At 39.0% G+C, this 16,003-nt stretch overlaps 1 protein-coding gene across 2 annotated transcripts in view; it reads left to right on the top strand.

The window, feature by feature from the left end:
* Positions 1-16,003, top strand: part of NELL1 (neural EGFL like 1) — a 273,582-nt gene that overhangs the window by 60,551 nt on the left and 197,028 nt on the right. For both annotated transcript variants that reach the window (XM_018083431.1, XM_018083430.1), the window contains exons 5-10: positions 873-945; positions 1,194-1,276; positions 5,180-5,314; positions 6,157-6,259; positions 9,597-9,670; positions 15,756-15,855. In XM_018083431.1, coding sequence (XP_017938920.1) covers positions 873-945; positions 1,194-1,276; positions 5,180-5,314; positions 6,157-6,259; positions 9,597-9,670; positions 15,756-15,855 — 568 coding nt within the window. The remainder of the gene's footprint in view (positions 1-872; positions 946-1,193; positions 1,277-5,179; positions 5,315-6,156; positions 6,260-9,596; positions 9,671-15,755; positions 15,856-16,003) is intronic.

Raw genomic sequence — 16,003 nt, 5'->3', positions numbered from 1 at the left:
GAGTACATTGCACAGTTGAAGATGTAGCAAAAGCTTTGTCCTGACCTTAAGAGAGCAAACACAACCTTCAGCACTTTCTGGACTATCTGGAGGATCTAGGGTTCTTCAGGGCCCAGGTGTGCAGGGATACTGGGCCATCTGCCACTTCCATCGGGGTATCTTTGCAGGTCAGGGACAAGAGAGGATGCAACCAGCACTGGACCTTTTGGTCCTGCCTCTCTCCTGTCCTGCCCAGGTTGGTTTAGGATCATCATACAACCTGCACTGACTGGCTCTGACCCTCTGCCAGTCCTGTGCAGGGCATCTTTCTATCTGTCAGGGGTAGAGAGAGGATTTCATTCTGACTGATGGCACGATTACATGAACTGCCTGTTGAGACACAGAGCTAGGAGGCTAAATGAAAGCAAACAATGGAAGTGTAAACTATTACTTACATCTGGCACTATATACTTGTCTTTTCACAGTGTTTGATTTCACATTCTTATTTGGCTAAATCACTAAAGAGTTTTACTGTGGAATTTTTTTTTTTTTTTTTTTTGTCTTTTCGAAAAGTGTGTCATCGGCTTGAGCAATGGTTATTATTTTACTGCTTTTTTCACCAGTCTCACCCCATTTTAAGACATTTAAGCAGCTTATATTTGGTGATTACAAAAGACAAAGCCGTATTATTTCTGCGTTCTATGAAAATAAAAATCCAAACACGCTGATAGGAGGAGTTGTTACATTTTGTCCATCTTCAGTTATTTTCCTCACAAGAAGAGTGAGCTGGTAATTTTTTCGTATCCACTGAAGAAATGACTTGTGAAACAGCTTCTACAGATTTAAGTCAATGTTTGTAGTCTGTATTACCAGTTTTCTCTTCTTTTACAAAGGGTGTTATTCAAGATGTGAAAGTCATCTTTATACCTAATGGATATATAACACAGTGTCCTAATCTGAATCGCAGTAAGTAGCAATTTCTTTATTTTCTCTATCTTAGATTTTTCGTACAGATTGTTTTCTTGTTTTAAAAATAATATTTTCGGGCTTGTCATTTTTTTGCGTGTGCTCACTTCCAGAAGGCAGAACTTCTGTGTAAACAGATTGCATTTTATGTTCAGATAAATCAAATATGATAGGCTGTTGGTTATTTATGGGTTATTGTGTCTTTCCTTCTCTTCCTTGCTGTTTCTTTTTACTCTTCCTCTATTGAGCATGCCCGACCTGCAGTGATTTCTTAAGTCTGGTGCAAGGAATCATGGATTTGCAAGAACTCCTGGCAAAAATGACTGCAAAAGTAGGTACCTAAGCTTTTTTGTTAGTTGCCCATTTCCTTCTGTGCTAAGATGAAAGTATTTATTCCTTATGCAGTTATTCTACATTTTCATGGCAGAGCCATTTTTTTTCCTCCCTGTCTGCAGTAGACTTATGGATATAGATCCACGGATGTCCCTTAAGCTTAATAGAGTTTCTGTTGTCTACTTTATTATTTGTAAGATAGTGACAAAAAAATGCCCAGATGCCTACTTTTTTTTTTTTGTAAGAAGCCCTAGCCTTATTTCCCTTTTCATGCTGAGGGATAAATGCAGAAAGAAGAGTGAAATTCCTCAATAATTTCCTCACCACGTGATGCTGTCCAAGGGGATGTGCTTGTTTGTGGGAAGTCTTCAGGACTGGTATAGTGTCCTTCCTGGGAACTGGAATGAGACCTCAAAATGAAAATGCCTGTGAACCTACTGGCTGTGCTGATCTTGACATCACCTTTGATCAGTGGTTTTTATCAGTGTGAAAGTTAATCCAGCTCCAGGTGATGTGGTGTGGGCTTAGATTTTGGGGATTGTTCTCCCCCCTTCCCCCTTTTTTTTTCTTTCTTATTTTTCCCCCCTGGTTTGGATCATGAATTGGATGAATGGGGACCTATAATGCTGGGGGGGGGTTTTTGTTTGCTTGTTTTGGATTTTGGAGATTTCCTTTAGGCTCTGCTCCTACAATACACAGTCAACCCCTGTGTGAGCCAGGGCCCTTCAGCTAAGGCTGTGGTGAAGTTTTGGGGTGGGAAACTGTTTTAGAGGTGACTGAACCTCTAATGTGTGTTAAAGGACAATCTGAACATTTTTGGAGGTTAATGTTGGTGAACCATCTGGTTTGTGGTAAAGGACAATTAATTGTCTCTTCTGAAACAGCATTTATGTGTTAATTACTTACAGATTTAAGTGAAAATTCAACAACCTGTGGATGCATTTAATCTCAGTGTAGTAACTGAAGAGGAATTTCAGAAATAGGATTTGCATAGTAGTGCTGCTTGTGTAAAAACATTATACTTTTTACTGTGCTGCCTGTAAGAGTTCTTTCCCTTCCCAACAGGAAAGGGGAAACTATTTTTTAGAGAATGTGAGCATTATCCTGACAATCTACTTACTCAGCTGACATGCTTTGGACAGGTTGGCTCCAAATGCAAAATGTGAAGCTTTTAGTTCAGTTTTCTGCTTGTGCTGTGAAAGAGAGGCAATTATTTTGAGCCCTGCTGGTGGTATGAGCAAGTTCCAATTATGCACTGTACTGAGGAACTTGCTTCCTCTGATGTTAATTATATTTTTGCTTGCTAGTACTTTATGAGGGGAAGCAAATAACACAGTATTTGTACTGCAAAGACTCTGTGCTTTCATAAAGTGGTGCTGGGATAATCCTTCATTGCAAGTTCCTTTTCTGTTGTAGTAGTCTACTGACTGTCTCATTGCAGTTGTTACAGAAATACTGTTGTCCAGGGAAAAAATGCATGCAGCAGGAAAGGAGGTTAATTTGGTAGACAAATGCAAGTTAAAAATTGAAGGTCTGGAGGGAAGCATTAAGGTTTGTGCATTAGGCCTTTTAAGTCCTAGCCACAATAGCCACAAGTGGTACTAATGTAGATACAAGTATATTGTATGGGATGATGTATGTCAAGGCAGAGAGCAAGGCTTTGGAGGGCTGTGAGCTGCCTGCAGAGATCCCGTTGAGCAGGGCAGGTGGTCAGAGAATGGCTTGCTAATGAACATGAGCAAGGATCCCTAGAGCCTGGTCCTGCAGCAGGAGGTGCAGAGCATGAACAACAACAAGACCTTTGGAAAAAGTGGTTTGATGTCTAGTTGTTACTTTTAGGTTCCACTGTATGTAGGATTTCAGTCTGTGTTTGGTTACAGCTGTATCACAGCCCTGAGTAGACCAAGGAGTGTTGGAATGAATGTTTGTGTGCAGTTTATATACGTTAAAACTGTGAAGACCCAGAGCTGGTCTAGCCTGGGAAGAAAACACCCAACTAGTGTTTCAGGCTCTGATAATTTTAGTAGCTGTGCAAACTGTGCAGTATGAAGGCAGGAAAGGGGAGTACCCTCCTGCCTGGGCTTTACCTCAGGGTCCCCTGAGTCCAGTGCTGGCTCAGGATGGGACATGGGGGCTGTGTAAGGGGCCCAGCAGAGCATAGCAGGAGTGCTGAGTACAGGAGCATTTGATCGTGACCTGTAACAATCTAACCACACTTTTGTCCTCTTCCTACCCATGTTTTGTGAAGACGTAGCTTTTAAAGATGAATAAATGCTAGCTTTTAAAACCTATTTTATTTTTGTCATGATTTGAATCAGTTCTGAAACTCTCCAGTATATATGTCCAACTGATTTAATCTTTTGTCCTTAAATTGAGTCACACTGTATGTCACAGTATTAGAATCTGGCTAAAATGTTAATTTGCTGCAGGAGAAGAGGATTGTGCTATATTGCAGCATTCCCAACTGCCATGCTAGAGTACTGTTAGTTCCTCTTTAAATGTAATGGCTAAAATAATTCAGGCAGCTTTAACAATCTGCTGAAATCAGTCCAGGCATCTCCTGCCTTTCTTTGAGTGGAATATAATTTCTTTTGGTAAATTATGGGCCCACACTAGGATGTGCTTTGTATTCAGGTGTTACATGAAGACTTCAAGCACAAAACTTTCTGCTGAGCCTTTGCTTGGTTGAGGTCAGAAAGGTTGAAGCTTGACTTTGATTAAAATCAAGAAAAATCGAGTACTTGAGTTCACTGATGGACTAGTTAATCTGGTTTGTTTACATCATGGGTTTATATGCCAGGAACACTTTTATGAATAACAAAATGTTCCTTACAAATTTTGATGACTTGGGGGTTTTTTTTGGTATTTTTTGTTATTTATTTTGTCAGAAACAATATGGTGGGGTGTTTTTTTTTGTTGTTGTTGGTTTTTTTTGTTTGTTTTTTGTTTTTGTTTTTTAACACAAGCCTGTCATCTTTCAGTTATTTGTATGGGCAGAGAAGCCAGGAAAGAATGCACATACTTATTTCTAAGCCTATATTTCTACATTTGTTTACTTATTTTTAGTATTAGAAAATGGTAAAGCAATTTTGAATACTCTTAGGGGTTAGAGATCATGATACTGGGTACAAGGTGGTTCCTCTCTGGAGGATGTTAAGGTGGTCCTTTGTATGAAAGGGAGGTCTGTGCTGTGGTTCAAAAAGCCTTGTGCTTTGCTGCTGCTGCTACAAGAATGAGCATTGTCCCCATTTGTTATTGCACAGTATCTCATCAGTAAACACAGCAATTTCTAGCCTGCAGTTGCAATACTTGGAAAAGATGCATCAGTTTTGGCTTCTTGATATGCATTTGAAGTCGTTGGAATTGAGGAGGTAATGGGAACAGGGAGGAGTGTTAAGTGCCACCAGGGTTTACTCCAGGAGCATGACTTCTCCCTGATCATGTACTACACTGAATTAAAATGCTTTCTTTCCCCCTCAGATATCAGTTGCTGTTATAAGGTTAAAAGCATTAGTCTAGCTGATGCTTAACAGTGATGAGATGGGGAAGTCAGTCTGCCAGTCTTCCTGCTTTTTTACCTGTGATCAGATTGATGAGCGATTAAAAATTTAAAAGAAAAAGAAAATTGTCTTTTTGTACTTCTGGTAATGTCCAGACATTCCTGAGGGGTTTAGTTGCTGTACAAGAGACTGTTGCATGAGTCATAAACTGTTGTCAATTAGCATGGATAGTTCCATCAAAGTCTGAGGAATAGGCTTAGTTTACACTTGCTGATATCCTGGGTCAGTGTTTCAAAAGTTGTAGGCAAACTTGGCATGGCTAAAAATAGCTATACTGTTTTTGCTTTTTTAAATAATGTGTTTGAATTGCATAAATCTCATCAAGTTACTTTAATTTATAGTTAAATTATGCAGAAACAAGACTGAGTCAACTGGAAGACTGTCATTGTGAGAAAACTTGTCAAGTAAATGGATTGATCTATAGAGACAAAGACTCATGGGTTGAAGATGATCACTGCAGGAACTGCACATGCAAAGTAAGAATTTCTGGAGTTTCAAGAACAGGACCTAACAAAAATGTGAAAATGGCCTTTGAATACATTATGTTAACTCTGAGAATTATTATGTTTTTAGTATGCATCTAGAGGCAGTACGGACAATAGAGAGGAGAATGATAAAATAAATAAAATTTTGACATTGTGTATTTGCAGGCTTCATAAATAAAATCTACTTTCCCTCGACAGTGCTTTCTTATTTGTTTTAATTATAGCAGTGAGGGCTTTATGGTTTTGGGGTGAACAGGTGGCATTGCTTGTGTTTGGAATTGTTTTTACTGCAGTAACTTTTTCAAAAAGGAAGCATTATCTTAATAGTATTCATAGATGCTTAGTCGCATCTTGCATGGTAAAAACTTGCAGATTCTGTTTTCAGCATTTATCAGTCGGAAAAATACAAGGAACAGAAAGAGAATTAGTATGTAAAACTTGTATCTTTGAAATTATTTGATAAATATCTGAAGAGAGCCTTTGTTTGCTCAGGAAAATAGAAACCTGATTGTTAAAAATCTCAAAGATGATTGGAACAGCATACAGAAAGTAGTGCTTGTGTTCTTATAAACAGGGACTTATGCTTTCCACTTAATGCATTTTGCTCAGGGAATGGGGGGTAAAACCAGTAATATGTATCAAAATAGGGCAGTTCAGCTTCAGATGCACTTTGATTCATTTTGTAGTTGGATGGGATTAGATCTGTTAGTGAAGGATGGGTTTGTAATCCAAAATGCTATTTTCATTTACTTAAATAGTCTTTGTGTTTTGTGTAAAATACTCACTAACTGCAGTGGTAGTAGTAGAATTTTGTCTTAAAACCCTTTGCTTAGAGTGGAGTCGTGGAGTGCCGAAGGATGTCCTGTCCCCCTCTTGAGTGTCCTCCTGATGCTCTCCCAGTGCATGTGGAAAGTCAGTGCTGCAAAGTGTGCAAGGGTAAGTACATCACACAGACCTCCCAGTTTCACCTTCCATTTAAGCAGAGTTAAACCTGTCCTGACAGCAGGCACATTCTGTAATGACTTTCAGAGGTCCTGGTAATTCAAGTGACACGAGTCACAGTGGCAGGCTTGATTTAAGATGAAAATAAATAACTGCTGAGAAATGAAACAAGTATTGCAAATTTCTTAGGTACTCTTTTTACCTATGGTCACTGGAAAATTATTCATCTGGTTTGGGGCTGGGAACCCTGTTGATGCAGAGGAGCATCAAGCCTATGGTCTGAACTTTCTGTTGTGATGAATAATGAACTGAGCTGTTACCTTTTTGCCTGTCTTTTATTTCAGGTTGAAAGGTTGTTCTTTAAAACAAACATGACAGAATATCAGACCCTGGGTTAGGATCGCTGTGTGGAGTGATAGTTTACTGTAATTAATTTAAAAATAAATTAATGAGAAGAAAGAAAAGTTAAGTAAATTTTGTGATCAGTGTTACTGTTAGCTTTCAGTTTCTTCTTCTGGTAATGAAAGCTGTCAATTAATGTTCATGGGAGGAATATTCAATATTTGTTGCCTTAATAGTAGTCCGAGGAACAAAGACAATTTTATGTGAAAATTTGAGCTGTATACTGATGCCAGTCATACCTTGAGAAATTATCTTTCCCCTGATTTGTTCTGGAAGACTGGTGAACTTCATGCATGAGTTTTTCAATAATTTATTAAGACAGGGATGTTGAATAATTTTAAGATTTATTAGGAAAACAATAACACTTTTTTGGCATTCTGTCACCCTTCTTCAGTTGTGGAATTCATTAGTTCCATGCACAAATATCCTTTAGCTGTGATCTTGCACTTGTTCTTCTTTACTTATGTAATCTCATTTCTCTCAGCTATATGTCAGCATGAATATTCTGCATACTGAAAGAGTACATGAGCAGAGTGCTTGAGTGGTAAAGTGGCCATGCTGGCCTATTTTTTTTGTGTCTCAAAATGTTTTTGTTTGCGACACAGAGTCTAGAAAGTTCTTTCCTGAAACTGGGTTCTCCTCTTGGCGCGTGTGTGCAAAGCAGCCGGAATCTGACACAAAGGAATTGTAAGGCACAAAATCCTAGGTTCAATGTATATCCCCCTGGGTAAACTGTGTTCCTGTTATTTGTGATGGGAAGAGGAACAATCAAACTTGCCTTTTGTCAGTGATTGGCACAAACTTGGCTTGTTATTCTGACAAGAACTCAGCATGTCAGTCAATGGGAAGGGACGTGTGGAAGTTGATTGAAATGGATTGTAAATGCGAGCTCCTTGACAAAATGATGTGCTAGGACCACAGTTAGCCACTTTTGGGGAGATAGTAGTAATTGCAGAGGTTTTCCAAAGAGCTGCACTGCAGGTGTTATTTTCTCACTGCTTTTTCTATTTAGCTCTGATAGAATCATCAGCTGTAATTTGCCGTCTCCAGGGATTATTGAATGGCTGGATTATTGAACACTTTTCTCTCTCAGCTAAGGGTTAATGAACAAAGTAGCTCTAATGTCTGATATGTTAAGGGGTTTAGGTGGTTCAGTTTTGATCCCTGCCATCTTAGCCTTTCAAATAATATTTGACAAAAGACTATAATTTTGTTTAAAATATCACTTCTTCTGAGTTGTACATGAACTTGCTTTCTGGTGTCTCCATTCTTTTGCTAAAAACATTCATGTCAGGAGAACAGACAGAAAGAAAAAGGAAATTTCTCTATTTATATCCTCCCAAAAATAGTTACTGGGATTCCTAATTTAAATGAAGCCTCCTGATCTGAAGTGTTCTTTCGAAGTGAGACCACAACAAGTCAGGCATAAAAACTAGGGCAGCTTTCAAAAAACAAAGAAAATTAGGATACCAGAAGGAAGAAGCCTGTTTTTCAAATGCTTTGGTGGTGATGAAAACTGGGTTCTCCTGAAAATTAGGTGGTTTGTTTTTTTTTTATTTTTAAGAAATGAGCATTTTCACAAAAACTCGTTAGAAGAAGATGATCTAGCAGTCCTTTCTGCTTAAAATTTGGGAATCAAATTGGCTCTGGCAGTTGCTGCTGTGGAATAAATACTCCAACTGCTATCAGCTGTAAGGAGGACACACATGCACCTGTGAGTGCTTCTCTTGCCTTGGTATTCAGGAGAGAAATTGAGGTAGAGCAGTCCTAGGTAGTCTGAATCTTTTGAGAACAGAGTACTCTGAACATGGCATTGTGCATGTGGCTTGCCTCGGGAAGCTTTAAGAGCTCTGCTCAATTGTAACGTGGGATTCAAACCTTTTAGCTTTCCTTTCAGTGCCATAGGTCAGACTGTTACTGGTCAAGTACAGAAAGAGCTGAATCTCCACAACAAAAAGTTATTTTATCAGTGTTTAGCACTGACCTGGCCAGAAATGCAGGGTGCTTTTATAATGGATACTTGTGTGAGATCATACCAGTCCAGCTGTTCTCTTTAATTAATGGATTTACTGTCCGTCTCTGGAAGTGAAATTTAGACATGTAGTTGCAAGGGGACTGTGATAGTTGTGGTAATACTTGACAAAGCTCTGTGCTACTGTGGCCCTGCTCGAGGTTGCCTTCTCCACGGTGGCAGTATTCTCACTTTGCCTTGAAATGAATGAGGAATGCTCACAAGTTCTAGTCTGTTGATTCATTTGTGGAGCTGCTTATCTTTGGCAGAAGGATCAAAACTTCAGACAAGAATTTTTTAGTAGGAGCTTTCAGTTTCCTGGGAAATCTGCTTATTTCGTGTGTGCTTGAGGAATATTTTTCTGAAATAGATTTTCGTAGTTTGTTGATTCAGTACAGTCATTCACTGCATCTAATCCATTTTTGCAGTGCTCCAGCAAGTTGAAGAGTTCACCTTTGTGTCCACAAAAAAATATGAAGACTTAATTGAAATCTAGGCTTATATTATTCTCTTGATGAACTGTACACTAATAAATGTCTCCAATTCTTGAAGTGACTCACAAATACCTCTAATAACACAAATACTGTAGCTAGTCTACAGGATGTCAGTAGTTAAAATATTTGCCATTGAATGATAAGGAATTTAGTCCAGGACATGTTGTTTATGCTCTTATTCCCTCTCTTTAGTTTGGGTAAAAATGCTGCTTTCTCTTAAAAACTAATTATTTGTTTGCCACTTTGCTTGTAATTATATATAATACTGACTTCTGATGAAAGCAAAATGCATCATAGTTTTAACGTATTCATATTTTTTCAATGAATACTGGTTTTACTTTTGTGTTATGCCTTGCATTTGTTTACTGCTTAAATACTGATTTAATTTGATTTTAATCTGCCTCCTTCCTCTCTCCAATTACAGCAAAGTGTATCTATGGAGGCAAAGTGCTAGCAGAAGGTCAACGAGTATTAACCAAGAGCTGCAGGGAATGTCGAGTAAGTTGTATGAACTTTTCCTGATTTTAAATGTATCTGTGGTGTTCAGAAGTAACAGTGAAAAGTTAGTGCATTTCTTTAGGCTCCCTTCATGCAAATGTGACATCTGTTGTCTTGAAAAGGTGACCTTGAAGTCAGTGAAAGCCAAAAATACGAAAACAAGGCAGGAATGTTACCCTTGCAGGATGGGAAAAACAGGGGCAAAATGACTTGGAAGGATGTTTTCTCTTTTTTCTCTGCTTTCATGAGCTCTAGAAAAAAATAGCAGCATCTTAAGGCAATTACTAATTTCAGGCAAATTGCTAAAAGCAATTCAAGCAACCTGGTTTGTATTGTTTGAGTTACTCTATACTTCCCCTAGTGTTATTTAAACTCCATATGGGTCTCCTAATTGTCAAGGTACATTACTGAGTATTGGGCTGGACTGGGGTCTTCCTTGGCAAATTCATAACACTTAGGCAACTACAGTCGGTACTTAAGAGCTCAGGTAAACAGGCTGTGTTAGAACCACTCAGGGAGTGTTGGTGAATGTGAGAGTATTGGAAAAGATTACAGTGATCTGGTTATTGTTGTGCTTGTAGTTGAGTGTAGAGAGCAGCAATTTTATGTTCACTAATGGAAATGGACAATAACTGGTTGCAGATGTTGTGAAAACAGCTTGTTATGCAGAATTACTTTGCTGTTGTTACTGTGTATCTGTAGAGGGGTGCTCAGCACTGCATATACAAATATGTGGGCAAGGTCATTGCCTTGGAAGATAGACTGAGTTGCCTGTTATTTATAATATGACATAGAATGCTTATTTGAGAGGGGAAAATGAGAACTGGGGATTTTCACATTAAAGTGAAACCAGAGAGACTGAAGGTCTGTAGAACTTCTCTGTGCTATAAATTAGCGTGTTATATTCATCATTATGAGTATGATAATATGTTCATGAAGAATAAAAGCAAATAGTGACCATCAAATACCTATCATTAGACATGAGTGCAATAATGAAAAGAGCTTTTGAATTTTGCTTATTGTTAAAGGAAAATGATATGGCAGTGCTAATTACAGTAACATTGCAGTTGGTATTTACATCTTAATGGAGAGTATTGATAAGTATTTGAAATGACATCTGTGAATGCCACACCATAAAAAAATAATGCATCCATGCCTTCAAAAAACACCCCAACAAACAAGGTATTTCTACAGCTGTGCCTCAAGTAGATGTTACACCTCACTATTCTGGAGAGAGTTTTTAAGTGTGTGCTTATGTGGGGTGCTGTGTCCATATAGGAAGTTCATTCAATATGTCTTCAGCATTTTGACCTCCTAAATCTGTAAACAAAACACCTCCTTATTTTCTGCTTCAATTAGGAATGCTCACTAGATGAAGGATGAATGGTGATGAGTCAAATGGCTGTGTCATTGTTTTCTGTCCTGTGCAGACAAGGTGTTGTATGAATAAAGGAAAGGCTTTGTGATAGGGAGGACTATAACAAATTTAACATGGTTTAATTTTCCAGACTTGAATAACAGACATCAGGTTTCAAAAGCTGATGATCCATGAAGGAACGCAGTGGAGGGTACACATCAACTGTGAATTTAATAGTGTTGATAAAGGTGACTTAAAAATCTTTGTGTCTCTAAAAGAGGATATATTTGTAGCTGGGATAATGTCAAAAAGATTAAGTTGAAATTTCACATTTCAATTTTTATTTGAAGATAGATATTTTATTCTTTGCATAGGTACTGATCCAAGCTTAAGAGGCTTTTAACTTTTGTTTTTCCATCTAACTAAAATAATAATGCTGCTGATGGATCCAGATAGATCAAAGATTTTCTTTATCAGGCTGTGAGATAGTCTTTTAATTTCTGAAAACTAATCCAGACTAAAAATATTTATGATGCACATCCTCTTAACCGTAAGCACAGATGTTACTGTTGAACAGCCATTCCCAGCTGGAATCCTGCCCATAAACACTCTCTAGATGAATCTGCAGTGACAAAATGAGTGCACAGGTATTTCTAAGAATCACAAAATGGTTCAGGTTGGAAGAGACCTCTGGAGGTTGTCTTGTCCAACTCCCCTGCCTGAGCAGGCCTGCATGGAGCCGGGTGCCCGGGACCGTGTCTAGATGGCTTTTGAACGTCTCCAAGGATGGAGAGTCCACAGCTTCCCTGGGCAGCCTATACTGGTGACTGGTCACCCTCACACTGAGAAAGTGTTTCCTGATGTTCAGATGGACCCTCCTGTGTTTCACTTTGTGCCCATGGCCTCTGGTCTTGTCACTGGGCACCACTGAAAAGGGCCTGGCACCCTCCCTGTGGGTATTAATGTGCAGCTGTAAATACCAATTTATTGCTGTAACAGTTTATTGCTGCTGTTTCCAGTAAATTGTTGTTATCTCAACACATGATCTTTACTTTTTTTGCCTCCAATTCTCCTCTCCAGCCTGCCGTGGGGGAGGGAGAGGGGGAGGAGGAAGTGAGCAAGCGGAACGTGATTTCAGTGGGAGCACTGAATTGGAGGGTACCATTCCTAAACCACGGCAGGCTGTTACTGATCAGTCTTTCAGGAGAAAGTTCCAAATAGCAGCCTTAGTTGTCACTCCAAGAACAACACTGTTCCTTATCTTTACAAAAATCTTTCTAGTCAAGCTTCCTGGAGGTCAGTGAACCCCTGTCCATCTTCCTAGCATTTGTATGGCTCGCAGCATTAATGGAGAGGAGTTTGGTTTTGTACCCTTTGCCATCAAACACGTCTGGTTACAAACAGGCAGCTGATCAGCTGTAAATTCCCAGTCCAACAAAAGTTATGGAAATCTTCTGATGCCTTTAAATAAACCACATCACCATACTGGTGAATCTCACAAGCACCAAAATAAATAAATAAATAAGCCAACCCAAATGCAGAAAGGTACCATTCTCTAAAGCACATACACACTTGTATTTTCTGACCTCCGCACCACAAGAGAGAAATGGAACAGCTGGAGAGACATCAGACATGGGCCATGAGGATAAATAAGGCACTGGAGCACCTCTTACCAGAGGAAAGACTGAGAGAGCTGGGACTGTTTAACCTGGAGAGGAAGAGGCTCAGAGGGGGTCCCAGCCATGCCCCTTCCTGGCTCCTGCAAAAATTAACCCTGTTCTGGCTAGAACCATGATACAGTTAAATCAAGACAGGAAACCCCCCCCCACCAAAATAGCCTTATCTGAATCTTGCTATTATTTCTCAAAGCCTGTCATCTGAGATAAGCTGTTAGTGGTTCAGATTTTCACTGCATGTCACTGATTAGGCTTACAGCCAATCCTTATTTTATGTACTTGCCTTTGTAATTACAATACATTTAATTATCTTATTGTAAATGTTTGATTCCAGATCTCATTCTTTGTGGATTGTATGTTACAGTTCGATGTATTTATTCCAGAAAAAAATGTCTTTTTGACATCTTTTTCTGTCCAGATTCTATCACTACGTATGTGAATTGAGTATAAAAAGGAGTAATTTTTCTAAGGCTGCCTGAAGCAATAATTCTGAAGTGTGAACTGTTCTTATCTCAGTGAATGAAGTCTGAAATCTAATGATGATAATTCTTATAATTGGATTTGTACTAGTATATAACAAATTGATTTTAACCCAAAGAACACTCAACATGGATATATTTTAATTGTTTTAAAAATTAATTATAAATAAGGTTGATTTGTTTTCCCAAGATGCAAATTCTGCAGAAAATAGGAAAATTAAGGAAATAAAATCTTCATGTCATTAAATAATGGAATTCCCAATTTGTGTTCTATCTCCTTATGAGTCACTAAAGAAACTGTGAGCTTGGATTAAATTTGTCTGTAGCTTTTTGACTCATCCTGATCACTCATTTCACTTTCGTGCCATTTCCTGCCATATTTTTGACCAGATTTATTGTCAGTCAACGCTCTCTGTCCCTATGTTGACATACTGTACTCCTCCTGCTGTAATTGTCCTGTCTGAGCTTAAATAGGCAATGAGTTATATATCTAAAGCCAGGGCTTTTCTAGCTGGTAGCTTGATAACATGATAGTAAATGATGGCTCAGCGTGTCTGGTTCTTTTATCATCTTTGTTGCTGCAATTGCACAGGCAGCCATGGAGGGATTCCTCCCTTCCACTTATGGAAGTGGGATCAGGAGGAGACCTGATACCTCCATTAACTTCACTGTTCTTGTGTGGGCACTTGCTTCAGCGATGCGTTGCTGTGTGTGATACTGCAGGGAGCTGCTTTTTTTTTCTTACCAAAAGAATCACAAATCCTGATGCCTGGGGGATGTTTTAGCATTATTTTTCATGACAGCAACTGATGCAACTTGCCAGTAAAGACAATTGGAAAGCGAGAGAAATGACTTGGCCCTGCTTTTAGCCTTGAGATTGTGACCTCGAGGGCAGCGACTGGCAGTGATTGCAGAATGGTCAGCTTTGCATTCCCTGGGTCTGCTGCACTCCTCAGCTCTAAATCCTGCTATCTGCTGGATGCCCTGGGCATCATTTGTACCTTGTAGACTCAGCAGGCATTTCCCAACTGTGTAGGGCAGCTTGATGCTGTGAGAGCTACCTCTGGAGCCTGAAGGAATGTAGCTGAACCAGAGTGGCGTGGCTGGTGAGGCTGATTACCAGCAAAGGTTTTGCCTGTACTGATTCTGACCCCTGAGCCAGTCTTTTGGCATCAATGTGCTACACTGTCTTGTAGATATGAAAGCAAACTTCTGCACAGGGGTGTTCCTTCATACTGGGTATGCTCATAGGTATTGTCAATATCCTCTGTTCAAAGTCCTCAGATTATGAGAATAGTGACCTTAATAAAATTTTGTCTTTTTTTTTGGTGTTGGTTTTCCTTTGCTTTCTTAGCCCTAGATGTTTTTGGATCATATTTTTAAACTTTTCTTTGCAATCGTGATAGCTGCAAAATGTTATTTCTTTGTTTGAAAAAAGCAGAAATTCTTATTCCACCATGTGAGATGTCATGAGAAGTATTTTGGGAGGAGTTGAGGAGTGGGGACTAGATTAATGTTAGAAAGGTATATTGGCAACATAGCAGCCTGCCTGCTTTCTTAGTGGAGTTTCACAGCTTGGAAAATGGGATTACTCAGGTGTGGACAGTCCTGTGGGGTAGTTACTGCAGTTCCTACTGAGCAAAAATTCCAGTTGTTAATCTCTGCTCTTGCCAGTCCTCAGTGATGGCATAGCTGCAGAAGGGATGCTGAAGAAATAAATTATGGTGTGAGAAAGGCTGGAGGGGGGATAAGGTAAAAGAGGAGGCTATCTGGGGACAAGATTTTAAGAAACAACTAACTGAAGAGCCAGAGAGGTGTTTGGTCTGGAAATATAGTGAAGATGATTTGCTGGATGGGAAGGAGATGGAGTAAAATTTGGTGTAAATTCTCTGCAGAAAGGCTTAATGTCTATGATTTTAGAAAATTTCTACCAGCTACTAGACTTCCTATCACAGTCTTATTCTAAATCTATCAGGAATCAAAATCGTAGAAACTTCTTGAGCTTGATTTTTTACAGCAGTTTCTAGAGGGCTACCTCAAGATGAGCTTTCCTCTTTGAAGGGCCTAATTTTGGAAATGAGGTGATTGGTAACTGTAAAAAACAAACCATTGTAATTGGACACAGGAGAACAACACATGACACTTGAAAACGCTGGTCTTGCTGTGTATGTTTGAGTTGAACAACTTATCAGTGAAGTAGGCTGTAAAATAAGGGGAGGCAAACTCAGACTTGCATGAAGCAGGAAGACTGTCTTTAACAAACACTGGAGTGAAATTCTTTAATTCCTTCAAATACTTGTAAAGAAGACAACTGTACTTTCAGACTACGTATTTGGTAAAACTAGAATAGAATTTCGAGCTGAAGTGCCTTTTCTTTTGTTTCGACACTGGGCAGAGAAATGCATAAGTAGATTACTTTAAATTTGATGTTACGGTGGAACAAATGAATTTAACTTGCTTCTTGCTAGTTTGCTGGAGATTGTTGTTACTAAAGATTACCAGTTTTAATGTGATCCTTACCGCTGCATGTGGTTTCCAAATGTAATTTTTAAAAAAATGTTGTTTGTTTTCAGAATGGAGTTTTGGTAAAAGTGACAGAGACTTGTCCACCTTTGAACTGCTCAGAAGATGATCACGTTCTTCCAGAGAACCAGTGTTGCAGTGTTTGTAGAGGTAAGCCAGAGACTATGTGTGCTTGGAAGGAATGTAAGTTGCTGATTCAAGAGGGGGACTAATTCCTTTTTCATGAGATATTATGTGATAGGAGATAAAAACCTGAGTCTAAAACCAGTCTATGATACTCCTTTGGTTAGAAGACTTA

This window comes from Manacus vitellinus, unplaced genomic scaffold (assembly GCF_001715985.3).
Source record: "Manacus vitellinus isolate BGI_N305 unplaced genomic scaffold, ASM171598v3 scaffold_63_pilon, whole genome shotgun sequence".
In the NCBI taxonomy this organism is placed as follows: domain Eukaryota; kingdom Metazoa; phylum Chordata; class Aves; order Passeriformes; family Pipridae; genus Manacus; species Manacus vitellinus.
Note: the sequence above shows the minus strand (reverse complement) of the source record. Positions and strands in the feature narration are given on the sequence as shown.